Genomic DNA, 27,948 nt, shown 5'->3' with positions numbered 1-27,948 from the left:
CTAGAATCAAAATAAACAACGAACAAACGAAAAACGACAGGACTTTTTGAATGCCCTGGTAGATCTTAATGCGGAAGAAATTCCAATGGGTTTAATTAATCGAAAAGTGGTTGGGCAATCTTAAAGTTGGTAGCATATTCTTTTTCTACACCTTCGAAACCATATTCATATATACATATTCGAAATTTTAAAATATAAAATAAATAGGTATGCAATTCTTTGGAGTAGTCAAGCAAATGAACAATGCAGCTGCCACAGAAATAGGATAGCTTAGAAAAGTCCTTGGCAAGACGAGAGGTAATTGAAGAAGTAATGAAAGCACAAGATATGGCATAAATTAAGGCCAGTTTAAGAAAGCATGAACTAAAATGATTTGATAATGAGTAAGGTATGAATGGTATTCAGAAAGGGGAGTTGTCTCTGGAAGCAAGATTAGAGGGAAGGAAACCCCTAAGGAGGCTCAAGCTGATATGTCATGACTTAAGGTCTATATAGGCAGTCCTTAGCAAGATAGAAGCACCATCAAGGGTTAAATAACAATGAAAGCCAAGGACATATCTCTTAAATCATGATTATTTGATCAAACAATCTCAATGAAAGAACTACCTGTACTTACTTCTTGAAATTACTTTCACACAGTGACACTTTACTGCCATAACAGCAACCATTGCAGTCATGCCAATATTGCCACTCAAGGTTTAGTGTGATAGTTGAAAGTAAATGCTGCAAAAGTGAAGCTAATGTCAAATCAAAACCCGTTCACATGGTGTCACTTTACTGCCATGGTAGCAACTGTTGCCACCAAGAAAATGAAGGAAACTGTATAATTGTTGACGTCATGACAGTATTTACTGTTAAAACAGAGTTATAACATTAAGCTTGTTGTGACAGTTAGTAGTAATAGCAGAGGAACTGAAGCATCAAAATACGTTTACATAGTCAGAAACTTGTCCACTTTTTATTGGTCTTTAGAATAACTCTAAATCTATACATCTCTAAGAACATTCTAGTGGTTCATTGGAAAGATAATTAGATTGCAGAAAAAGGTACATTAAAAAAACAAAGCAGAAAGCACCCAAAGTGGTTATGCGAAATAGCTTCAGTAGACACACAGATGTTGTATTGTTTGATAAAAGAAATAATTAACCATAGTGTAAAAATTTGTGTTTATATATAATATACTCTAATATAGTATGATATAAATTTATATCCAGTAATATTATATTTAGATATGTATTTCTAATTGTGCATTAAAATACTTATAATATTCTTTCGGAATGCTCAAAGATTCATCTTTCAGCTAGCAAACAATATAAACATTATTAAACAAAATTAAAATAGGAAGAGGGAAATTCTTAACGGTTATAAATATAAAAGATATCCATTTCTTTCTTAAAAGGGTTGAAATAAAATATTAAATTAAACATGAATAATATAATGTATTACAGAATTAATAATAGTATAAAACATTCATTTACATATAAACATAATTTCTAAAAATCAAAAACAATAAATAAATCCAAATAGCCTACAATGATCTCAATAATTATAGTTCATTATTAGTTAAATATAGATTTCAATACAATTCAGTCTTACCGATTATTAAAACAAATAAATAAATGCAACAACAGTCTTTAGAATTTAAATATTCAATGCTTGACTCAAATTATAATTAATATTTACATGTTTATTTTCTAGATTTTTCTAAAGACTGTATTACATTTTACATTTCTTTTTTTCTATCACAAAACACTTTTTTCTAGACACTCCTTAATTGACAAATAGAAACATTATTATTTGTCTGTGCAATATGATACTAAACATAAATCACACAATCATTTAATTTTGAATAAACTTAAAAACAAAAATTGATAAATATTTTTTTAAAACTTTTTACAATACACAATGATTGAGAAAGACATAGAAACATAATACACATAAATTTAGGACTAAATCATATCATAACAAAGGTAATATTTTATGGTATAACAATAAAAATCTATTAATTTTTGCAAACAATAAAAATTTAAAACACTATTTGTTATTAATAACTAAATTCTTTTACTGCTTTAAATGAATATTAAATTCAACTTAGGATATAATAGTTTTTCCACCCCTCTAAGGATAACAGCTGTTTAACTTATTTTATTATATATTGTCTTTAGATGGACAGCTGAACTTCCCTAAATGGGCATTTCTAACAAGTAGATTATTTAAATGAATATGTAACTTTATTTTGTCCAATGTTAACTCTGCGTTTCTTAACAAATTAATTAATGGACTTGCTCAAAAATGAATAGTTTTTCTATGAAGTATGTTTCATTATTATAATATGAACATAAATCAATTATTGCTAATTTAATCTGGATAAATAATCTATATATATATTTTTTTTCTGCACCTAGTAATGCCTTATCATTAACTAAAGGAACACTTAAAAATTGTTCTCCCAATAAATGAAAAACTGAAAGTGGCTAGAGTAATTGAAGAGTAACCCCTTTTCTTATTTTAATAAAACAAAGGAAATACATAACTTTGAGCATTAACACCAATGTTAAAACATCTAAATAATCTAGCAACTACTTTACTTTAGGAGTGTCTTCGCAACACTCGGTCAGTAAATACTCCTAAACTTGAACTTTTGATTGAGTTGATGAGTATGAAATAAGAATATATATGAAATGCATACATTTGGTTAAATTAATATCTGAGAAGTTGCTTTACAAAAAGAATCACTGTATTTTAGTCTTAGTTTATAGGGATAGTTGTTTTGCTTTTTAAAAACATGGAAAATTCTGCTTAACAGAGTAAAATACACTTCAATGGCAATACCCAGTAGTAAGGGTAAGTTCAATTAGAATTTTCCCAACACGCTTTGTAGAACAAAAAACACACAGGGTAGAAAGCTTAACATAAGAAATTAAATAAAAATAAAATTAAGTCTAGATAAGATAAAACTATAAATAAAGTTAAGATAAAATGAAAAATATAGCAATAAGTACTTGGCAAAGCATCAAGTGACTTTTAAACAAAGAACACAATAATTGAATAAAAAATAACAAATAGTTACAACTAATTAAGTTTTTTCTATAAATTCATTATTTCAAATGTTTATAATCATCAATAAAGAAAAAAACTGGGATAAGTTTAATATATAGAAGTAAAAAGAACTTATAGGTGATTAAAGGAACATCCTTCTATCCTAAATTTGCTTACGTAACTATCAGACCATCATTAAAGTATATCACAGATTCAATTGAAACTTTCAGCCTTTCGTGTAAACTGTTCCCAAGGATGTACTTTAGACAAGTCTTCCACTTTGGTTTTAAGCTTCTTAATTTTCTTCAAAAGAGTGGACAATTTTTCATCAAAATTCATAGTATCAATATTAGTATGATATTCTTGTCCTTGTTCCTGAAATAATAAAAAAATTGTATATACAATCTTTAGAATTGGACCCATTCTCTTCTTGAAATTAAAAATGTATTATATAATAAAATTTAGTATCTTATATTTCTAGGCCAAGACTAGAATAGGATTTACTCAACCTCTTGAGAATAACAAATTTAAAAAAATTAGGGTCATGAAAAACAGTACCAATTACATGATTTTTTTCTTTATAGATAAGGTGAACCACTAAGTTGTTACATACATGATAAATTATAATTAATAAGATTGGTTCTAAGATTGAAAATATATTGCATAACTGACTATTAAGCGTTGACACTGTCATGTGCTTTAAAGTGCAGAGGTCACATTTTTATAAAGTAAAATATTTTTAAAAAAACCTAATAAGATGTTAAAATGTGCCATGAAAGAGACTAAATATGTAATTTTTTTTAATTATGTTAAACTTTGTCCTTAAGATAGAAAAAGAGTTCTTAAGGTAAAAAAATAAAATAAAACCAAATAACAAAAAAAATAGTTATGGTAATGAATAAAGTAGAATTAACATTGAAAAAAACAACATAAACAAATCAAAATACAGAATCATTAAAAAAGAATTTAATAACTATTTATTGAATTAATACATACAATGTATGTACAATTCATGCAAACATTGAGGTATTAACAATTAAGCACAACCTAATAGCATTTAGTTGGCCTGTGACTTTCATACAGTACAGTACAGTAGTTAATACAAAATACTATAGCATAATATTAGGACTTTCTAGTTATTGCTATTTTGGTGTTTATTTCATTTTTACGTTTTATTTTTTCTAGCTAGCTAATTAATGTAATCAGATGATGAATCAACTGATTTGGCCCAGTTTATTCCAAAACCACTCAGAGAAAATCAATGTAGATCAACATATAGAGGAAACAAAAAAAAAAAAAAGGAATCCATTGTTTCACCTCAATCTTTATCACTAACTAGGAAAATGGGAAAGTATTATCAAGAAATCACTCCTCTAAAAGTAAAAGTAAGCAATAGATTAAATCATCTAGCTGAAGTTGACCTCTTGATAAGCCTATAGGAAATACTAGCGATAATAATAAACTGAATGCTACTAAATCAAATACTATAAAAATATATGAGAAAATAAATCAGAAATAAATTTTACCTACCACTAAAAAATCATAGTAAACATAGAGAAACTAAATGAATTTATATCAAATAGTTTACATGAAGCAACTAAACAACCTTTTCAGCTAAGGGGAAAAACATTTTCAAGCAGCTGTCCAAATTCAACTTTTTTTTTTAATTAAGGAAAAAACTCAGGCACGGAGACAGTGGATGTGCAACAGAGACTCTGTTTAGAAAATGAAATGGAACAACCTCAAATAAGCAATTATAAAGGAACTAGATGAATAGATATATTCTAAATATTAGGAATACGTAAAAGATTTAGTCCCATAGGATCAATCTCTATGGAAGGCTATGCGGCGTTTATTGGATAACATGGAGAACATTCCCAGTATCTGTGACAGCTGGATTCTAACCCAAGTCCATGAAGTTGGTAGCACAGAGCCTTACCATTGAGCCACCCAATCCCACTAGACTATACACCACCATTATCAGCTATTAAAATGAACTATCAAACTGCTATAATAATCATGTAAGACCAACAAGGGCCGATTTGATAATAAAGAAATAAAAAAAAATAGCATTCAAAGTTGAAAAAAATTATATAAGATCAATGAGGCAATGTACATATAAATGTGCTGCTAATTGACATTTATTTGTGACCTACATCATTGAGTTTTTAAAAATCTATTTTCACTTTTAAACTTGTTTCAATTTTCCTATCTCTTAAATTCGAATTTATTTAATAAACTTTCTTTAAATGAGAAATTACATTAAAAATTATTATACACAAAAGAATAATGGGAGTAAATATTACGGTAGTGTACCTTTAATTCCTTATTGCATTGCAGAGATTTTCTTAATGAAATGAGTTTCACCATGAAATTAGGACAAGGTTTAATTTCTTCTTTTAAAAGATTCTCTATTACAAATAATGCCATATCTATATCTAGCATTTCATAAGAACGCTTCATTAGGCCTCCTAGGATTTGAATATTGACTCTGAAATGTAAATAAAAATTGATATAATTATCAATTAAATGAATCAACTAAAGCAAAGTAGCAGAGGTCTATCTCTAAGGTTGTATGTCTCCTCTTCCTATTGAGAAAACCAATAATTGGGAGACATCAATTAATTATACATAATCATCTTGAATCTAATTGTACATTATGATATATATATATATTTTAAAAAATATATATATACATATATATTTTTTTTTTTAATAAAAATTAGGAAAAATATCACTACCTGAATCCGACCTCTTCAATATTACTAATCAAAGTTTTGGTTGATTCTAAATTATTGCAACCAAGCGCAAGGACTCCAAAAGTCATTATATTAGGAATTAATTTTTCTTTCTTCATTAAATCTAATACTTCCTGAAAAAGTTAAGAAGAAATTACAAATTAGTTAAGAACAAATTTCATCACTCACAGAAGCAAAAATAAGAATCAATTAATAAATAAAGATTTTAAATTAATAGATTAATAAAACACAGTATTTCATTAAATAAACAAAAAAATAATACGCAATAAACCACAATGTTAAGTATAAACTGTGTACACTGTTTAGCAGAGGAACAGTTTAATGACTAAATCAAGGAATGAACCGTTCAAGGGTCTGTTTGAATATAGTCTTTGTTAGAGAAGATCTATCTTACTAACTTATAATTTATTTCCTATTCATGGTTATGCTTGGACAAATATTTTAAGAGTTGTATATGATCAACTGCCTAGATGTCTTAAACAACTGCCAACAGAAAATTTCTAAAAAATAAAAATTAAAGCAGAGATAGCCAATGTAAGTTGAATATCCATCCTGCATGGAGGCTTCAACACAGGAATTACATACTAGCCCAAAACAACATTTGAACAAAACTTAACTCAGCTTAAGAAAGAATTTTTATGGAAAAAAGTACACACACATTGATTTTTAAACAAAAACTCATATGAATCAGGTCCTATCATCATTGAATTTTATGTGAAGATAGAAGGGTCAAAATTAACAGTCACACACCTGCATGTAGTAAATTAGACGTTTAAGACATTCAGTCCAAAATATACAAAGTCATACCTCATGTAAATTTTGAAATGTAAAAAAGAGAAAACTTAAACTAAAAAAAAAAAATTGCAATTGGAATGAGCTAGAAGATGGAATCATAAAGGCAAAGTCAAATTCAAAAATTATGTAAGAAGATAAAGAGGTGATTTTGGATTGAGGGAGAGAGAGAGATCAAAATGTATCTAAGGTAATAATGTTAGGTCGAATAACATATGTTTGAGAATCAATAAGCAAAAACTAAATAAGATTACTTTATCGAAAACTAAATTATTTTTTAAATAATCATCTAATATATAATCGAATATAACCATTATTAAAACAAAATGTACAAAACATACCACTGCTAATTGAGTCCGCTCAGAATAATTTCTCTTTCTGATCAACATATTACAGAAGTCTACATCAATTGTAACTTGTCTTTGTTTCATTTCAGCAATTAGTTTCTATAAACAAAAGTAAAATATTTTCTAAAAATTTAATTCATAACTATAAGACAAAAACAAAAATAAATAAATTACATCTTCCACTTCAGTAGTTGAAGGAATAATTTCTAATAGCTGGGTAAATGTTTTAATATCTGGAACTACTTTAAAGAAGTCCATCATTCCAAATAAACCTTCAGTATTTCCCAGGAGCATCAATCTTTAATATAAATCACTGTCAAAATAGAATGTAAGAAAAAAGTTAACATTCAAAGAATAGAAGGCAACATAAAATTACCTATCTGAAGCTTTATCAATTGCAGATGTCACTGACACAATTGAATTTGGCTGAACTGTGGGAAGAAGCAAGTTCGGGGATTGGAGCGCTAAGCGATTATGGTTTCCTTCACTAGGACCACCATCAATTAAAACCTGTTTTAAAATGAAGATAATAATTTATGTTAATTAGTAATTTAAAGTCTAAATTAAATATTGAAAAATGAGCTTACCTGACCAGAACCAAGCATAGTGACTAGTTCTTGAGCTGACTTTACATCTCCTGATCCACAATCTCTGGTACATCGAAGAAGAAGATTAAATGTGAAAACTGACGGTGCAACTTTCTTCTCCAGCATTTTTCTCCAGACCTGGAACAAAATCAAAGATATGATTGCAACCTTTCAAAAATATTGTAAAAAATGCAGCAGTGTAGCAAAATAGAAAGTATTTTAAGGAATAAAAATCTATGTGGCATACCAAAAGAATAAATTTCAGACTTCTCGCTTGTGTTGGTAACCTATGGGATAAATAAATAGAAATAGCAAGATAGTAATCTTAATACTTTTTAAATATTCAATCCTCCTCAGATTCAGTTTCAAAACTTTCATACATTTATCACACCAAATGGTTATTAGTACGCATTGATATTAAAATTAATACTTACAATTAGAGCATGGCGAAAACCGGCTTCTTTATCTGATGCAGAAGCTTGTAGCAAGAAGTTAAATGTAACAGATGTAAGTGGAATCTGTTTTGAGGCCATCTCGTCAACAATGGAAAAACTAGTTTCAAGGTCACCATGCCGTCCAAAAGCTAGTATGAAAAAATTTGTTTTTTATGAAATCATTAAATCACAACTACTGAGATAGATTTAAACTAACAGACATAAGTAACAAAAACGGTGCAGAATAAAATAAAACTAAGATTTAAAACCAAATTCACTGGTGCTTACAACTTATTTGATCAATGATTTTTCTTCTCAAGGAAAGAAAATGTAAACAGCTACATTACAGAGTTTAATTTTAATAAACAATGATGTATTTTAAATATACTTTTAACTTCTTGTTGATTTGTAGGCTCAATACTCATTCATGATATCTTGTGTGCACAATTCTCTTTTACTATATGAATGAATATGAGTAGTTAAGGAAAAAAACAAACCATCTCCTCTTTTCTAAATTGTTGCAAATAAGACTAAAAATTCTCGCTGGCTTTGGAATAAACTAAAATGTTTTTATGAATTCCAATTATTCTAAAACTTAAAGATTATGCTTATATTTTGGTAGTATAATACAGGTTTTCATAGAAATAAACCACACCATAAAAAAATGTACACAAAATTCATTAAACTCATTTGGCTTATTAGTATTCTTCTTACTGAGAATTCTATACACTAGAACCATTAGGCATGTAAAAAAATATTTAAAGTATTAACATAAAGTTTGGAAAAAAAAGTTTGATAAATTGTGATTTTTCATTAGTTAATTGATAAAAGTAAAAGAGGTGTATTATTAAAATTAATAAATAATTTTTAAAAATCCTTATAAACAACTAGTTATGTTCATCAGGAGGAACCCAAAACAGCTTGTTTTACAACAATGGCCTAAGAAAATGAGAAATGAAGTAGTGTTAGACTAAGCTTTACGCCAGCATTCAATATGCAAGAAAATGGGAACAAAGAAAAAGAAAATGTGTGATAATGGAATTAACATTGACAGTAACATTAAATCTATGTTTTACTATTGGTTTATCTGCTCACTGGATATTAATCATACTCAGATAGTTTTTTGGACCTTAGTCATAGAAAGATATGGAAATAAAAAAGATGTCAGTTAATAGAAAAAATACCATAGCAATACAAGATGTATTGCATTGATTGATATAAAATTATTTTATTATCATTTTTTATCTTTTTCAAATATATCCAGACAAAGAGACTTGTTTTTGTCAACTAGATCAATCAGTTTGACCACTAAGTGCCAGTTGCACTAACAACTAGGTTCAAAGTTAACTAAATAATTAAAACTTGACCACATTTAAAATAGTTAATCTGAATTTTGGAATGATTGGAATTACAGTCAGCTAACCGGCTTAGAGTTTCAGTTATCAACAATGTTACATTCTGTTTCTTAAAAATTGATCAGAAATAATTCATTAAAAAAAATCCTATCACATGCATTATTTTAAAGCAAGGATTCCCAACCAGTGGTCCATGACCCATAAGACTCTGGCAATATGTATATTTGAGAAAATTTATTGTTAAAACTATCTTTCCTCATGTTTGGGTGCTAGCTGAAAGGTTTTAACATGTAAACACACAATAAAAGCAACCCCAAACGCACTTTTAGGCTACCTAATTTTCAAATACTTTCCAATGAGGACTGCTCTTTGATCCAAGTTGAGAGTGAGGATGAAATTTGATTTCCAGTTTAGAGATCTACAGACTTATACGGCTAAGAACCACTGGTTAAAAAGCTTACCTTTGATCATTGCATGATAATTGGCCATGTTAGGTTCGACGCCCTTTTCTAGCATTAGTTCTCTCAAGTGCCTGGCTTTTTTTAAAGAATCAACAGCAAAAGGGCCTTCTGAGCATGCATTGAATAATGAAGTGTATGTGCTTTGCTTTGGCTTTAATCCTCGTTTTTTCATCTACAATAACATAAGAGAAAATTTAAACCATAAAAAAAAAAAAAGAAAGATTAGGAAGTCTATTTATGAGATCAATGAATTACCTCATTAAAAAGCTGAAACGCTTTTTTTGTATACCCTTCTTTGGCACAACCACTTATTAACAAATTATAGATGTACACATCAGGCTTTCCTCTTTCTTCTTTCAACATCTTAACTTCTAATATGTTTAATGCTTCAACTAACTACAAAGAAATAATGAAAGTATAGTAAAAAAAATGAATGGGTGACAACATATTAAAATTAACATCATAAAAATAAATTCAAATAACATAAAACTATTATGTTGTGGAATATTTGAAAAAATATCATTTTTATGATAACAATTAAAACAAGAGAGAATACTGCAGTAATTTATAAATTAATTGAATTATTCTCTATGTTTTGACAATCTTCTACAACAGCATAAAGCTTTTTTGTATATTTATTTTTTTTAATGATTTAAAATCAAAGAGAAAAAAAGTTAAATTCAATGGTTAGTCAAATATTATTACAGAGAAACTGGAGAGCAAATAGTTCAGTAGATTTCACACTGGAAAAAAAATGCTATTAATGGGTGACCCACTTATATTACAATTATGATACATTATTTGTTTTCAGTTAAAATAAATTAAAAATATTTACTGAGTCTGAAATAATTTATAAGCAGTTACTTAAAATCATTATCCAACATTAGAATAATTAAAATGCCAAACATGCGAGTAAGATAATAGTTAACTGGATCTTTGTAATAAATTTTAAGAAACAAACTAAATGATTGGTCTTCAATTTCTATTATACTACATCCTGTCACATTAAGGACTTGAGAATGCCTGTTCTAAAAATTTAGTAGTTAAATAATTTGAAAAAAAAAAGCAAAAATTGTTGAAGGGTTTCTTGCATGTAAATGATTAGGGAATAAAAACCTTTCTTTTATTTAATAGTTCCTTGATCATCATAGCATATTGATAAGGGTTTCTCCAAATTTTGCCTTCTTTTCCATCAACATAATTAATTTCTTCGACATCACCTTCCTCTTCTACTTCTTCCATCATCTTCCTCATTTTACTATAAAATAAGTTTGGCATAAATAAATTTAAATCACAATATATCTAGAGTATTATTACTAGAGAAATGAGACTGATGATCACTACTCACCTGTTATCACTTAAAGTTCCAAAATTATCAGGATTCTGGTTGAATATCAGTGATTTTTCATCTATTTTTTTGAAGTTAGGTTTAGATAGAGAGGCCAGTTTATTTTCGCTATAAATTTTGGTATTTAATTGTTCACTAGTCAAGGTTGGAGAATTAGAAATGCTTCTGGGATTTGAAAGAGGCAAATACTCAATATGCTTTAATAAAAGTCCTCTATTAACTGAACGTAATACTTTTAAAGTTGACATTGTAGAGGAAAAATACACAAAGCGGCAAGATACTATTTTTAAAATAGCGTAGACATGAAAAATACGAAGAAAGTTTTTTACAACGCTTTGACGACACAAATTTATGCAGGAACCGGTTTGTGAAGGCACAGCAGGTATAATTCTAACAATAGATACTGAAGTTTCTCTTACTATCAGGCTCCCGGCATGAAAGGTTACAGCTTTACTTGAAGTTAATCCAAAGAGGTAGGGGACTGACTCAAATTACGCTGATAAATATGTAAAGCTCAGATTTAGATTTTTTGTGACTAATAACTTATCTTATTCAGGTATTAAATTATCATACGAACAAATTTAACATTCATCCACTTATCAGCACTTAAAAAATTAAAATAATAAATTAATCCTCATACTTCTACAATTATGCTTATAATATTTATAAATATTGCATTTTATAAAAAATAATTAATTTTAACTAATAGTTTAATACGATTCAGTGAATTAACTTGGTGTTTCAAAGTAATAATTAATATTAATGATAGTTAATTGCATCACCTACGTAATGTAAATAATTTTACCTTATCTTGTTAATTATATTTTACTACTTTTTTCATTTCTTTTATGAAGTTTCTGGTTTGATTGTTACATTGAAAGTGTTGTAAAAGAAATATTCGGTCTACCGACTTCCATAAAAAAGGTGTCCTTTAAACAATAAAAATATTTCACGTTGTTAATTTTGTTTCTAAATAGTTCCAAATTAGACATTACAATGATTTATTATAAAGAAATTAATTTTTTTAAACATAATAATATATATAATTAATATAATTGTAATACAATATATAATTTTAAATTTAGTTAAAAATAGTTATAAGTTGATTGAATTTTCTACAATCAAATATGATATGAGTTATCCATCAACATCTTTTGTTTGGAAATCGTTCGCTATCGATGAGACTGGCTAAAAGAATTCTGGTTATTTTTAACTTATACAGTGTCTCGAAAATTTGTCATTTTCAAGAGTTTCAAATTTCTGATTAGATGGAGTTTCCTATATGCCAAAAATATTGGTGGCAACATCTAATTACTAATTTATTGCATAAATTAACTTTGTGATTTTTAGATCATATTGAATTAATTAATTTTAAATTTAATGATTTCAAATCCAAGGTTTATAAAAATTCAAACCTGGCGGGAAAGAATACCTTTCATAACTAATTTATAGTGATGATCAGCAGCTATATGTAAAGCAGGATATTTTGTATTGACAATACAATTTTATTTTATCTAGGGTTAAGGATTTTATTTATTTTTTTCAATCCATATCTGGCATACGGTGTGCGGCAGCTGTGGAGTACTGCACTTGGATTGCGCATACCACTACTGCACAAAATAAAAGATTTATTTATATTTTACGATTTATTCTCTGATTACACATGAGGTGGGATTTACTTAATTTTTATGGAAACATAAAAAAAAAAATGTGGTACAGCCAAGCACTTGGTTGAACACCTTTCTGATGGAGCTTCAACTAGTCCACTGCAATAGTCCGGGTGCTTCCTCCTGTTCACCAGCTCTGTCCAGCCCTTCTGGTCTCAGTCTGTGTCAGCTTTCTCTTATTCCGGTTGCTCGCCGATACCGGGTGGTCTAGCCCTTCTCAAACTAAAGTGTAAAAGTGCAATGGGCCCACCACCTCACATAGATCCATAGATGTAATAGTTCTCCTCTTCCATCAGACGGGGGAAGTCGGACTCGGCGTGGGCGAAGCTCATCATCTTTATCGACAACCTGCCTCGGTGTTGTTCCATGGTAGTGTAGTAAACTGTGACGTGTTCTGATGTTCAGGGACTACACAGGAGTTGCCATACATCCCGTAAAACAATTCAATTACTGCATGAGATTTTTTGGCCACATAATCTCCCGTTTCGGTGATAAGAATTTGCCTCCTAGATCGTGTGATTTAACATCATTGGATTTCTTTTTAGGTTATTTGAATTCAAAGATCTATGCCAATTTGTTCACAAGCATGCGTGCGTTATAAGAGGAAATTCAACGATGCGTCTCAATTTCAACCATATTTGCAAATTCAACCATATTTATGTAAAATGGAAGAGGAAAAAATTTGAAAAAAGAATGCGTGTTAGCCGTGGAGGCCATTTGCCCTATATATTATTCCGTACATAACCTTATCCTGTGTATTTTACGATCCAATAAAAAAATAATTTAAAGAAAAAAAAATTTGTTTTTTATTTAGTGCAAATCTTACGTTTATTTTGGGACACCTATAGTTTTTACGTTATCAGTTGACTTCATTAATAATTAAATTAATAACGCGACAGGTAGGTATGTTGGACCCACTTAAATTTAGTTGTATACTTTTTAAGTCAAATCATAGATTCAATATAATGCATATCTTGCTGGACTTACTTATGTTAATTTTTTTATACTCATTAAATCCAGTTACAGTGATATGGAAGTGGATTATAAACTTATAAAAATTATTTAAATCAGAAGATCAAAAAGTAAGACAAACAAATTCGTAAGGTGTATTTAACAGTTTCCTATAAACCAGGGGAGGCAAACTTTTCAGTATATAAGATCTACTTTTAATCTTAAAATTATGTCGCTATTTACTTGTTTTCATGGGCGTAGTCTAAGGGGAATAAATTATATTGATTAATAGTAATACTGTTAATACAAAAGTAAAGAAGCTACCGTATGACACTAGCAAATATTTGTACTAACCGACAGTTCTTCGATAAGTCGAGGCGTAATTGTTGCGTTCACGGGTTGCGTCCAGTAATAAGTGTAAAGTCAAGATAAATTGTGCTAGGTGGGCAGAGATCACTGTATGTCAGGCTGTTAGAATTACAGGAATTCGTAACCCTGGCAAATTCCCAGAATGCATTAAACTATTGATAGAAAGTTTTGTCTTCTACAATCGCTTCAAAGTTTATGGTACACGGAATTCCACCTTAGACAATGGGAGCAATCTACGATCGACTCGTTGGCAAGCCATTTAACGTTCTTTCTCAGAGATTTCAAATTTACAATGGCACTTTTTATTTACGGTGTATTTATATTGCAACTGTAATAAACGTTAGGAATGGTGATACTTTACCGAATGCTGAAAACGTCGCAGTAAACGTTTATGTCCAAGTATCTGTTTCAGTGGTGTTTCTCTTATATAAAAATTTACTACGAACCACTTTATTGTTATGTTGGAACATTGATAAAAATAGGATGAGCGCTGTGACCTTAAGATGGGAATTGTTTATATTTGAGCAACGCTTAAAAAAGATTTAGCGTTTGTTGTTATCGTTTATCATAGCTCCAACAAGGTTTAATAAATCAAGTGAATATATCCAGTGTATTATTAGATAAATGAAATTGAACATCACTACTCACCTGTTATCACTTAATGTTCTAAAGCTATCAGGATTCTGTTCAGATATAAGTGATTTTTCATTTATTCTACTAAAGTTAGGTTTAGAAAAGGAAGTCAATTTATCTTCGCCATACATTTTATTGTTGTTCACATATCAAGAGTGGAGAATTAGAAATATTTCTTTAATTTACAAGAGAGTATTCTCGACATGCTTTAATAAAACTTTTCTATTAACTGAACAAGAATAGTTATTATTCATCATTAAAAAATATATACATATATGTTGTAATATTAAATAGTTTTAAATTAATAGCCACGAGTATATAATATATAGAGTATATAATAAGACTGTTAGGTAACATTAAAAAAGCATCGGAATTTTTCAGTTTCCTCATAAGGATCTTACTTTTAAATGCATCGCTTCTTGTACCACATTGCTTCGATATTTTCTTTTCCTCTTAGCATCCTTTCGTCGCTTTTCAGACCAGTACTTTCATTTTTGTGATCAATTGTTTATTATAATTGAGCCCAAGAATGCAATGATGAGCCAATTAACTTTTTATTGCCATGTTTTATAAGGTAGATTATTCATTTCTCATTTAAAACTCAAGGATCTATCTACATCAAATGTAGATGTAGAGGAACGGTATGCTTTGGGTTTAAGTTGTAGAATAATTTTTTTTGAAATTATCGATATACCATATACATTTATTCATCAATCTAATACAATCAACCTTTCTCAATCTAATATAATGTATTAGGACTGCGTACTATAGGTGGATAGAATTAATTATTTTAAATTAATGCTTTTGAAAATTTCTAAAAGATATCTTGAACAAAATATCGATATTCCCTTCCCCAATTTAAAATAATAATATTACAATATCTAATATCAAATACAAATATGATTATTTTTAAAATATCAATACATTTCATACTCATATGCCTTCTAGACATTTTGTTTCTAATATCAGTTATCGATAGTCAAGTTTTAATATCGATGTTATAGTAAATCGAGAAAAAAACTATAGAAATTTCACGCATTTTCCAATTTTTTTTTCCTAACCTCCTAAGTTTATTTACAAACTAGTTATATATAGGGAAATAATTCTTACACTAAATCTAAATATACACACAAAAAAACAAATACCCTTCTATTGCCACATGACATCATAAGGAACGAAGCCAGGTCCATTGAAGGTAGGGATCATAATATAGGCCTGTGAGCCGACGGGCGGGTTGTACAAAACATGGAGGGACCGCTCCACTGTAATCCAACATCCTTACTGTCAAGGAGCATATATATATATATATATATATATATATATAGAGCAGTCAACGTGACACTAGGCTCAATGCTGCTACATGCACTGTCAACTATCACGCCAGACCTAGTGCTACAGTATTGCTTCAATAGTCATAAACACTATGCCGAAACACGAGTGAAAACTTCTGCTCTTACCAACCTATATCAGTGAGTTAGACCAGCAACAAACCATGTCCAAATCCTAGATTCTTCGAAAAGTAAATTTGAAAAACGAATTAAAGGGTTCCTTATATGGTCATACAGAATGACAATAAAGTCAAATATGGACGTAATGATTGATCGTTTAAGGGTAATATTGATGGATTATAAAGAAAATTTTTAAATCCGATCATTAAAACTTTGAAGTTAGAAAGAGGATGAAACAAGAGACTATATTATTTTATCATTATGTTATTTTATTTATTTATTTTTTATACAGATAGTTTGATTATGTTCATTTTATTTATTCTTCTGTTTGTATATATTTTAAGAGAGTTTTTTTTAAAATTCATTTATTTAATTTATTTTATTTTAATATGTATAAGATCATTCATCACTATTACCTATTGCCCACAATGTATGGCATATTGTAATATCTATCAATAAATAAACAGTAGTAGTTTAGTTAAAAAAAAAAGAAAAAAAGAAAGAGGATGGGAGGATTAATTCAAGAATTATCTTTATTCTTGTAGAAAAACGCCAAAATAATGGACAAACAAGTTCTTTATTTCTTAAGAATCGAAAGAAACATTGCACAAGATATTTGATGTTAATGTCTCATTTACAAGTAAACTTCGGACTCTGAGTATAGGGTTCTTCGTGATTCAAATCAAACACGTCAATCTGGCTCATGAATGATGATTTTCATTTTTACTAACCTTGTGGAGGTCTCTTATAGGATTTCACAAACGAGGAAAGAAATATTCTTTGGTCTTATAAGAATAAACAAAAGTTTAATCTTTTACAGAATAAAAACTAGAATAATAGCCTTTAGAATAAAAACCTTTAAAAATGGACATTGGTTGTTCTTGATCCAAGCCACATAGATATTTGATGTTGAACATTTTAAACTACTTTTAAATGAATTAGTTAATTGGCTACAAAAAATATCAATAGGCCAAGAATTTTTCTTAGGATGAAGTGGAATATGAAATTGAAATAAATTATAAATAAATTTTCATGAATTATATTTATTTTATAAAAGAACGGTTACATTAGTTTATTACAATTTTTGAAATGATTGATTCATCAAAAATCATATATCACAACATTGATATGAAGATAGCAATACTATCTTAAATGTTGATAATTTATGAAATTATGACCTTTAAGTTATCTAAGGTGAAACAATATTTATTTTAAATGAGTACAATCACATTAGTATTATTTTTTATTTTTTATGCAGTTCGCACGCATCTTTTACACTGACATATAGACGGCTAATAGGGGAGACAGGAAGGAACTGTACCAGAAAACGACTGGACGAGAAGAACCACTGCAAATGGCCACATTGATGGACTTGCACCTCGGCGTATAGACTCGAATGCTTGCCAATGTATCAGCGATCTTCCTGATGAATATGGCCTCTTCTTTCCTGCACTTGAGCCAGCTGGCGTAGTAAACGCACTTGAGGAACCCATGCTTGGCGCTACACAACAAAAAGGAGGAAACGATATGAAACTGGTTAATATCAATGAATATATAATCTTAAGTAAAGTGCTTGTGCGTGGGGAATGTGCAAACATTTTAATTTGCATTATAGCTTCTAATGAAATTTTCGTAGACTTTGACAATAATACTTATGAGAGTCGTTTAAAGCCAAAATGGTGTAAGTCCATTAACTCTCAAACAGGTGGGTGTGAAGGACCAATAGAAATACTTAAATTTTGGTGTTCTAATGTATTTTTTCATTTCTGATATTTTTATAATGTCTAATCCATTTGGATATAAATCAATAAATGAGCTTGGTAATAATTAATGAATAAATGTTTTATATTGAATCATGATTTTATATAAAAAGTATACAAATGATTTTAGATGGAACCATATGGCGTTACGAATTAAATTACTAATATAGTCAACTGACATCGTTAAAGTTAATGGTTAAGAAAGGTAATAAATCGAGTCACGGCTAGCAACAATCTATTTAGATCAACTGCAGTAATAACTTATTACATGTTGCACTAAAAGAAGTACAGAAAATGATAAAGAAATCGTGTCTATACAGCGTGTTCTATAAATATTTAGCTTTATTTAAGAAGGTCAAACCACAATCATGCGATTCTCTAAATATATTGAGAAAAATTATATTTGAGTTTTTTTATGTTACGTTATTTGCTAAAATGAAACAATAACTGAACTAATTAAGTAAGGTAATTCTGAATTACTGAATAGCAAATTCAACAAATTTTTCTTCGAAAACAAGTATAATTCGCCTTTATTGAATCCATTCGAAGTGAGCGTTCAATCGGGTGACACAAGGTCTAGAGGCATAGACTAAGAAAAAAAATCTTTCTTTCTTCGGATTTGTCATAAACATCGATACTAAAATTTTTGAAGAAATAAAAATTTCGTCCTTCAAGAACTTACTAAAATTAATAACGATTCAAAAACCAGTCCATAATTCCGAAACCGTTGTTGTACTAAAAAAAAAATCACTTTTGTGTTTACGCAAACCTTTTGAAATAATTCCATGACTATTCGTACTTGTTGGTAAAATCAATTTTTTTTTAAGAACTTCGATATTAAATAAACTAATGATAAAATACTGATCAAACTGCAATTACGAAAACAAAATTGCCTTTGCTAACATGTTCTGCAAAAATGTTTTTTTGGCATGCTGGATAAAAATTAGCCATCGTTTTATATAACCAGTAATATAAACAGTAACTGAAGTAGTGATATTAGTCCTAGATAGCAGATACACCACTTTGGTAGCACTGGTGATTGCGTATATTTGTACAATCTGTGCAACTGTAAAGGGGAGTTACTTCACTATTTCGTTAAAACATTTACCTGTTCAGAAATAATTTTTAGCATTAGTACAGATTTTTTAAACGTTGGAGTTACATCACATCGGCAATAAAAGGCTCCTACTAGAGTATTGTTTTCAATTGTATGGGTTATTCAACTGGTCGCCAACCATTCTAGCCAGGGTTGGAAAGTTGTCCTTTATTTCTTATCATCATATAATCCTTGCAACCCATAATATCATAAATGAAACTAAGGCAAATTAAAAATTATAGTTGATATCAGCAATGATAAATGTATATAAACAACTTACTTAATAAAAAAAACAAAGTAAAAATATAAATACTTCTGATTATGAACGCAGATATAATGTATGAAGAAAGGCAGTAGGCTGGTCTGGATAAAATTTTCAATTTGACCCAATTGGGAAAATTCAATATTATATCATATTGATACTCAGAAATATTAAGTTTAGTCTCGTTCATGAAATTTGAAGGCTTTATATTTTTTCAAGCTCAAGTCACCTTATGAAAATCGGTGAGATTCTACAGGCAAAAGAAAAATTTCTTCCACCAACGGTTTGTAAGAACCTATTCTTTATGAAGAGACAACGATGTCAGAAATACATAAATACAGAAATACAATTATAAAAGGAAAAACAAGGGTCAATCTATTTTTACTTTTGTAAAGGCTATTCATTTCATGATCTAATTATAACAGAGACGGTACCATAAATGGTAGGATTCTGGTAGGAATAGAAGTATCAGAAAACGTAAACATTATTTTTCTAAACTAATCTCAAAAACGGAACTTTTTTTTAAAATGGAATTTGCCTCATGTTTTCTACTGGAATGTGTTTAACTTTTTATGAACAACTTATTCCCGAAAAAATGAAATAAAAAAAAATAAAAAAATTATATACGGAAAAGTAATATTATTTAGTAATAGTTAAAAAAATAAATATTTTATGGAAAGTTGTATACAATCACCTAAAAGGTAAATAAATTATCTACAAAAAAAATTGTATAATGGGCATAGTAATGATTAACCATTTACCAGCAAAGCTCTACAAGTCGTGACTGGTCGGTTGAATTTTTTCTAGATATTTCTTCTTCAGCCAATGCTATGAATTTGTTAGCGCATGCGTCCCAATCTTTACTGATGCCCTTGTAGCATGTTGTATACATAAGGTACTCTAAAAGAAAAATAATTAAATATACTGTCATATCTTAATATCAGTTCTCTGAATCGTGTAAATTAAATGATAAAATTAACCTTTTACTAGTGTTTTTTTTAAATTAAATTTTTGAGCTGTGCCACTTTTTGGTCTGTAACACGAAATATTTTAATTTTGAACAGTTTAGGAATTGATGATTAAGTTTCTTTTGTTAAATCGCATTGTCATCTATTTCACTGACATTTTTCTTGTATTGATATGTTAATTTGAAACAATAAAATTATCCATGTCTTTGTTAATGGTTATTACTAAAATAGCGGTAAATTGTTTTATGTTCATATTACGATTCTAAACTAAACTTCCACCACTTTACTAAACGCTATAAAATACCATATTTATTCTATACACAAACTTTAACAATTTATTTCTAAACATATATACTTATTTAATGAAGTTTAAGTTATAAATCAATCTTTTTTACGTTCACTAAGACTATTTAAATCTATTTATATGATGACTGTTTTGAGATGAATAAATAAAATTAAATTAATTCTTATTATAAAAATAACCGTCACTTACCCTCTCGAAAGCCAGGATCATTGCATAGGAAGTGAAAGGTGTGCCTGGCTCCAGCAATGTGACTCTCAAATATCTTTCTGTCTTTATCCGACAGGCATTCTTGGGAGTAAGTGTCAATACATCCCATTCCGGTTTGAAAGGCCCTGAGCAAAAAATTATTGATATATGTTTTTTCTTTATGTGTGTTAAAACCACCTCAAAGAGTCTTGGAGGAAAGCTTTAAAGAAGAAAAAAAAACTAGCTCAGATTTATTTGCAAGGTTAATAACAAAAAAACAAACGTAAAATTAAAATAAAACACTTAAGAATAAAGTAAAGAATAGAAATAAAAATAAAAATGGCTTTCAAGATAAAATCAAATGAAAAAAATAAATTTTTTTACAAAATTAATAAATGTATAGAATAAAATACTGACTGCCACTCCGATAGGCCTGAGAAGATACCTCTTGACACCAGCAGGACCATTGTTGCAAAGTTGAAGACGCAGCTGATATGAACGGCTTTCAAAAGTTGGTGGGCCCACATCTATACTGATTCAAATCAAGGTAACCAATTGCCCAACTTTAATTAATTTAAATACTATAATGCCACTCATCAAACGTAGTGGCTGTTTACGATTAATTACAAGTAAAATGAAATGTTTAAGCACAATATGATTCACGCATACTGGGTCTAGTAACAAAATCAGACGAACCACTTAATGGCGACTAGCCAGCTGTTTCAAGCCTTAGATTGTTGATCCATTGCTATGCAAATAATCCCCACTGACTGTTATACCTGCATTTAAATATTAGGAAACATCTTTTTATTTTAAAATAAAAATAAATTTTTAAAGAAAATAATACAAATAAAAATAAAATTACTACATACTAAGACTATTTACAAATTAATATAACCAGGCGTAAATGATCTGACTTGAGGAAAACAATGGTACCGAGATCCAATACTTATTTTTTTTCACAAAAGACGTTAAAGGCGCTTACATGCAAGCGTTTTCGACATCCTTCCTGGAGCTGGGGATCCCCTTCAGTTCAGCCTTTTCGAGAATCGGAGGAAGTTCGTTCATACAAGAGTCTAGGAAGCTTCGGTCCTTGCAGTCCACTTTTTGCCTTCCACCTTCTGCAAGGAGTCCTCCCACTGAAACAAGATAAAATTCAAACAGTCAAGCACAGAGATTCTAACTCATTACAAATTTATTCATTTGACAGGATGATGTTTAAAATTATTAAAAAACATTTTGATTGCTTGGAAGCTAGCGAAACCTAACAACTGTCAAAACATAGATTTTCGTACATCACTGTTTTGTACCACAGTGATTTAATACTGGAACTATATTAATTTGTCTTATTTTTGTTCGGAATGTGGAAGATTTTTTATATGAATTTTCAAGTGTTTGTAAAACGAAAGCTAATCAATCATATCCTCGCCATACAATAGAATAATCCTCATATGGAGGTGGAACAATGTTGGGATTCCATGAATAGGATGCTAGCCCACAATCACTACGTTAGGCTAGCATTCTAGCAACAATAGCAGATAAAGCCAAGACCATCGGTTGTCGGTCAGAAATGCTATTGTCTACTGGCCTATCTGTATATGAATTTGGATATAGTTTTAATGTCATAATTGTGTTAAAGTAAGAATAATCGATATCAGTAAAATAACATACACAGATTTATTTATTGAGTCCAAGTATTCTACTAAACATCAAATCGAAATCGGGAGATTTTTTTCATATTGATGAAATTGTTATATTTGTTTGAAAATAGTAATATATCATCAAATCCATTAATTAAAAATTTACATTGTTCATAGTTATTAGTCCAACCTGCAAAACATAGCTGTTGTTCTTCCCATACCAAAATATTTTGCACAATAGTACAATGAAGTTTTATTTTTATATATTATTCATGTTTACTTCTTAATTAATAAAGTTTGGGGATTGCTATATGCCATCTTTAAGTTTTCAGAAAAAAAATACAATATTGATAGTATTTTTTGTTACTATTTTTTTTTTCCTGTTGGTACTAGAGATTCTGTACGACAACGCGAAACACAATACATGACTACGGGGTAGGGTCATCAGTCCTACATCTGGTCTGAGTTACCTCCAACAGGCTGACGAGCCTCACAAATCCGGGAAAGGGAAGGGGGTGGTCTAATGGGTCCTCTATTTCGGGCGGTCATCCATCCCAGTGCTGACCACGTTCGACGCTGCTTTGATTATCTATAACAAGTGTCATGACCCACGATTACCCTGGTCTCCTATATATTATTATATATATTTAAAAGGGAATAGTTCGAATCTTTGTAAACTTTTAAAATATTGGACATTCCGTTTGTTTTTTTTAAATGTTCTCTATCGCAATGGGAAGGTTTAGAGCTATTGAAATATTATTACCATATATTTTATTATATATTATTACCATATACTATAACCATATAATTTTATTATATATTGTTATTTACCTCTATAAACTAAATAGATGTAATAAGCAATTCATTCAATCATTTATCCAATGTGTAAATAAATATAAAATCTTTTGTATAATTTTAAATAAATTCTTATTGGAAGCAGATGGAACCGTATGATTTAGATTGTAGGAAGATAAAGATAAACCGAGTGGCGGTCCATAAAGGTATCAAAATAGTAAAAGAAAACTATTTATTTTTAAAGAACGTTTTGCTCCACTTTACAGTGCTTGATCAGGGCTAAATGAAAAACATCATATACCAACATTGAAAGAATTGACAGAAAATTAAAATAAAACAAAACATTTCAAAACAATTATTTTGTTTATAAAATATATAAAAGAAATAATAATAATTTAATGATACATACATATAGGAGGACTAGAAACTAGTTACTAATAGATACATAAATAGAACTCTAAATACAGATCAAGACTAATAAATTGTATAAGAATACCCTTTATAACAAGTTATAAATATGGCATTAGAGGTAGGTGTAAAAGGTAAAACATATAGGTGAAGTAAATATGGCCAAGGACTATATATAATATCTGTACTATGTAAATATCACTTTAAATATATGTTATTTTTTCTCTATTAGTGAAAGAAGATAATTAGGCTTGTCCAGAGAAAAAGAAAAATACCTTGAAAGGTGCTTAATCAATGCTGATGAATTAGATTTTGTTTCCAGTCTCCTTTATGATCTTAGAATATGTTGAAGGGAGATAATCCTGCTCATATCATACTTCAAGATTAGGTGACTGATAAAGTTTAAGTATACTTTTAATAAAATTACTTGAAATGAATAGTTAATTAATTAACTAATTATTATAAGAAGCTCAAATCAATATAAATTAAATACAATAGGACATTGGTTTTAATCAAATGGATTTTTAAATGTAAAATAATGATTACAAGGAAACATGTCAATACTCCTGAAAAGACGAATAATCAATTTGATTTAGAATTAATGCCAGTCATGATAAGTGAGCAAAATTATGTTAATAAACTTATTATTTTTTAAAATTAATAATTAGAAATGATATTAATTGATTATAATCAATTCTATAAAAAAATATTATAAAAAATTGTTAAATTATACATGCTGAAGATAGAGGGGAGAGGGGAATAGGTTGCGCAGCAACTCTGAAACGTCTAAGACAAAAATAAATAAATCTAGCAGAGTTGTCAGATTCAATTTTGAACTAAATGCAAAATAAATTAAGAAATTCGTAAAAGAATACGAATAATCAATTTTACTTGGTGTTAATTATAGTCATATTGAAATATAAATTATTATGCTTGATAAGAAAATTACTTCATTAAGATAAATAAAAATAAAACTTTCTTATTATCAAATCAGAGCTAACCAGGGCCCTGTTTCTTAATGAAAGCCAATAGTATTAGTTAATAGTACAAGTGTTGAAACTAGTGTGGTAATAATACTGATACTTATTTTTTTCATGATAAGGATGACTATTATTGATATTACAGGAATTAAAAAATACTAAAGTACAAGTTACTATTGTACAAGTCAGTGTAATTGAATTAAGATAAATCTAAAAGACTAATAGTATTAGTTTGTACTTTATTATGAAACAGGGCCCTGGTGTTATTTTTTGGCTGTACCAGAATGTTGTTGACAGATGATCCATAATTTTACCTAAAGTAAAAAATGTACGGTCTGGATACATTCTCATTCATTTTCTTGAATTGTAGAAAGTATACATTTTGTGGTAAAAATCAACTGCGAATATTTGGAGACGTTGAGTAAACCGTGTAAGTCAAACACAGGCGTGCTGTCAGCGCGGGCAGTTAATATTAGAAAAGAGCGCCCTGCTGTTTGTTTTGACACGATGTTTTACGACCTTTCTTCATCCGTCTAGATTGGACATTTGTCTGATGCAGAGAAATTTGGTATGCCGATAATTTTTTAAGGATATAGGAATATATCATCGTCCAATAGTACTATCAAGTATCAAAGGAATATGGTTTTTCAATAAATATTATTCACTGAAATTTTAATATACATAAATTGATCATTTTAATTAATGAAGAAGTTATAATCATTAGATAGAGGATGTATGTTACCAATTTAATTTTTTTCATTTACTTTGCAATTTCTACATTACTTCATGAGTAAAAAAAAAGTGAAATTAGTAAATATTCATTCATGAGCGTCTGTTGCCATAGCGACCCCCTCCATCTCGGCATCTAACGCAGTGGTTCCCTACCCATAGGGATCTGCGGACTACTGAGGCAGAAATTGAACTAGGTGTAGCCTACCTGGGGTGTAGGAGGGCCTCTCTCGAAAATATTTGAAAATTAGTAGCTTAAAAAGGCATTTTTAGTAACTTTCATTACTGTTATAATCTTTCACCTGGTACACAAACATCAGAGAAGATAGTTAACTAAATAATTTTAACTATAAATCTAGACAAAAATGGGATCCTCCCGAACTGACTGGGTTTCATTACCAGAGGGAAGAAGAAAGAACAGTTTGAACACTAGGAGTCCTATACTGTCATTTGGAGTTCCTCAAGCTTTTTTGTGACCCTATTCCTGGCCATTTATGATGTAAGGGGAAGGAAGAGATGTTATCAACAGGGCACCACCCTATTCTAACCATAGTGAGGGATTAAGTTTCCGTTTTGTGGGACCGCTACAAAAATAAAATTTGACTTCCAGGCCGGATTCTAACCAGCGCCGATGCAGTTCTAAGGTTGCAAAGACCTATGCCTCAACTGCCTCAACAGTCGGCCCGGAGATCCTCAAGCTGAAAAAAAAATGAACAGACAATTAAAAAAATTACAGCTAAAATAAAAAACTATTTTTCCTGCAAACCTACTTTGAGATGAAATGAGTACTGATTACTTCATCATTTTTAAGAAATGATGTTATACAGTTATACATTAGGTTCATGTTTAATTAGAACAATTTGTAAGATTACTGTTACCGTGAACAATATCCTGATATTTTAGTCAACAATAATAATAAGTTGCTCTAAATTTAAAAATGGGAGAGGTGTTATTATAACCTATAGAGGTATCTGAAATTGAACTGATCATGAAGTAAATAGCTTCGAAACGTAGTTAGTGAATAGAAATAGATGCGGATTGCTCCATTGTTATAAACATGTTTTCAAAACGTGTTCTTTATAAATAGATGTCATTCTTTGTTTACTTAGTTGGAAAGAGTTATATTTAAATTACATCAACCCGTTCAATAACCTTTATAGGAAAAGCGGTTGTAGAAGAGCATAAAAACAATTTCGGAAGCAGGGCCGTAGCTGAGGCGAGATGGGCATCCACCAAGGGTGCAGATACAAAGAGGGAGCGAAGTAGACCATGAAGCCATTTTCATTTTCAAAACTAACCATTTGGAAATAGAGGTTTAGCTTTAATTTGATAATATCAGTGTTTTATATTAAAACAATAGACGCTACAGAAATTCTATAATATTTCCGGCGCCCCCCTCCCGGTATTGGAGGGCGCAGAAAGGCCCACGGCCCAGTTTAGAAGGCAAACTCTCATTTACATTTAACTTATTAAAATTTCAAACGTTGTCGAAGTTATCAATTGAAAACTAATATGAGGTGTTTATTTTCTAGTGGTATATGATAAACATTCTATTCTGTACGTATATCAATTTACTTTTTGAAGCTTCCTCCACATGTATAAAATTTTTTTAATATCACTATTTAGTATTTTTTAGTTGATTTTCTAGAATATTTTTATTATTTTTAACGCTCAATCAAGAATCGTTATCTCCGTGATAGTTTTCTGATAGTACTCCCAGGAAAGTGGTACAGTCGTGCAATGTGGAAGTATCCTGTATGGTGACAGTAATATTAACCAAAACCTATTAGAAAAATGGCAATTTCTTTTACTGTCAATTCACCATTACTGTTGATAAGGTAAAAAACGTTAAATAAAATCGATTTCTGTTTTTTTTTTTAATAGTGGTTTTTATTTAAGAATAATAACTATTAGTGTTCATACTTAAGTAATTCATACTTTATGTGTACATACTAAACTAAAGAAAAAATATGATAAAAATTAATTGATAGTAGTACAATTAATTTCAACTACAAAAATCATCAAAGCACCATAATATGGAAGAAAAATATTTTATCATTATAGTTGATAAGCAGGATAAGGTTCAACAGTTCACTGCCCAGGCGTATTCACATTGCAATTAACATGACAGAACCTACACATCTGTAACATGTAGTATCTACTACCATGTCAGACATGTGCATCAGAACTACCACCACAGTAAATGCTGTCATGATGGTAATTATATTACAGTTTTAACATGGCAGTTGTGACAGTTACTACAATGACTGTAAAATATCACCGTGTAAACGGGCCTTTATACTGCTTTTTGCACCCTTCAGTAGTTACAAACATTATAGTACATGTGGAAACTTTCTGTCTTACCAACTAATCGTATAGTAAATTTAGTCTATTTATTTGCTTTGTATAGATATAATTACAAAATGGAAAAAAAAAAAAATTAATTTTAGTGAAATAATGTCAGTCTGAATAAAAACATTCGCGGCTTCTGTTTACTGATAAGAAAAGTTTCGTTAATGAGTCTTTACTGCTGAATAACCAACAAAAATGTTCCGTAATATACTAGCAAGCTGCAAAGCGGGGATAAAGTTTTTTAATATTCCTCCAGAGACGAATATAAATCAGAAATA

General features: G+C 29.4%; 2 protein-coding genes across 3 annotated transcripts in view; both read right to left on the bottom strand.

Annotated features, from left to right (window-relative positions):
* Nucleotides 1-3,105: 3,105 nt before the first annotated feature.
* On the bottom strand, nucleotides 3,106-11,577 carry LOC106683626 (pentatricopeptide repeat-containing protein 1, mitochondrial). The gene is made up of 12 exons (XM_014425209.3): nucleotides 11,123-11,577; nucleotides 10,891-11,032; nucleotides 10,030-10,170; nucleotides 9,775-9,946; nucleotides 7,959-8,107; nucleotides 7,525-7,662; nucleotides 7,314-7,447; nucleotides 7,112-7,235; nucleotides 6,932-7,036; nucleotides 5,781-5,911; nucleotides 5,356-5,530; nucleotides 3,106-3,414 (listed from the first exon to the last, which is right to left on the bottom strand). The coding sequence occupies exons 1-12, from the start codon at nucleotides 11,368-11,370 to the stop codon at nucleotides 3,253-3,255; spliced, it is 1,821 nt and encodes a 606-aa protein (XP_014280695.1). The 5' UTR covers nucleotides 11,371-11,577; the 3' UTR covers nucleotides 3,106-3,252.
* Nucleotides 11,578-17,252: 5,675 nt separating this feature from the next.
* LOC106683614 (uncharacterized) overlaps nucleotides 17,253-27,948 on the bottom strand; it is a 61,267-nt gene continuing 50,571 nt past the window's right edge. The window contains exons 2-5 of one of the 2 annotated variants that reach the window (XM_014425185.2): nucleotides 21,752-21,905; nucleotides 20,770-20,912; nucleotides 20,070-20,208; nucleotides 17,253-17,691 (exon numbers count right to left, since the gene is read on the bottom strand). In XM_014425185.2, coding sequence (XP_014280671.1) covers nucleotides 17,463-17,691; nucleotides 20,070-20,208; nucleotides 20,770-20,912; nucleotides 21,752-21,905 — 665 coding nt within the window. In that variant the 3' untranslated portion in view covers nucleotides 17,253-17,462. Of the gene's footprint in view, nucleotides 17,692-20,069; nucleotides 20,209-20,769; nucleotides 20,913-21,183; nucleotides 21,471-21,751; nucleotides 21,906-27,948 lie in introns of those variants that run through there. The other variant, XM_067048686.1, reaches the window with a different exon arrangement.

This window comes from Halyomorpha halys, unplaced genomic scaffold (assembly GCF_000696795.3).
Source record: "Halyomorpha halys isolate HHAL.00 unplaced genomic scaffold, Hhal_1.1 Scaffold499.1, whole genome shotgun sequence".
Classification (NCBI taxonomy): Eukaryota; Metazoa; Arthropoda; class Insecta; order Hemiptera; family Pentatomidae; genus Halyomorpha; species Halyomorpha halys.
The sequence above is the reverse complement of the archived record's forward strand: the minus strand, read 5'-3'. Positions and strand labels throughout refer to the sequence as shown.

Bases quoted from the DNA above. Each gene is read 5' to 3' on its own strand.
- LOC106683626 (XM_014425209.3), bottom strand. From the start codon at position 11,370: ATGTCAACTTTAAAAGTATTACGTTCAGTTAATAGAGGACTTTTATTA. The intron at 7,663-7,958 runs GTAAGTATTAAT...ATTTTGTTCCAG, and splicing joins GTTTTCGCCATGCTCTAATT to GTCTGGAGAAAAATGCTGGA. The intron at 7,236-7,313 runs GTAATTTTATGT...TTTATATTAAAG, and splicing joins ATTGATAAAGCTTCAGATAG to ATTGATGCTCCTGGGAAATA.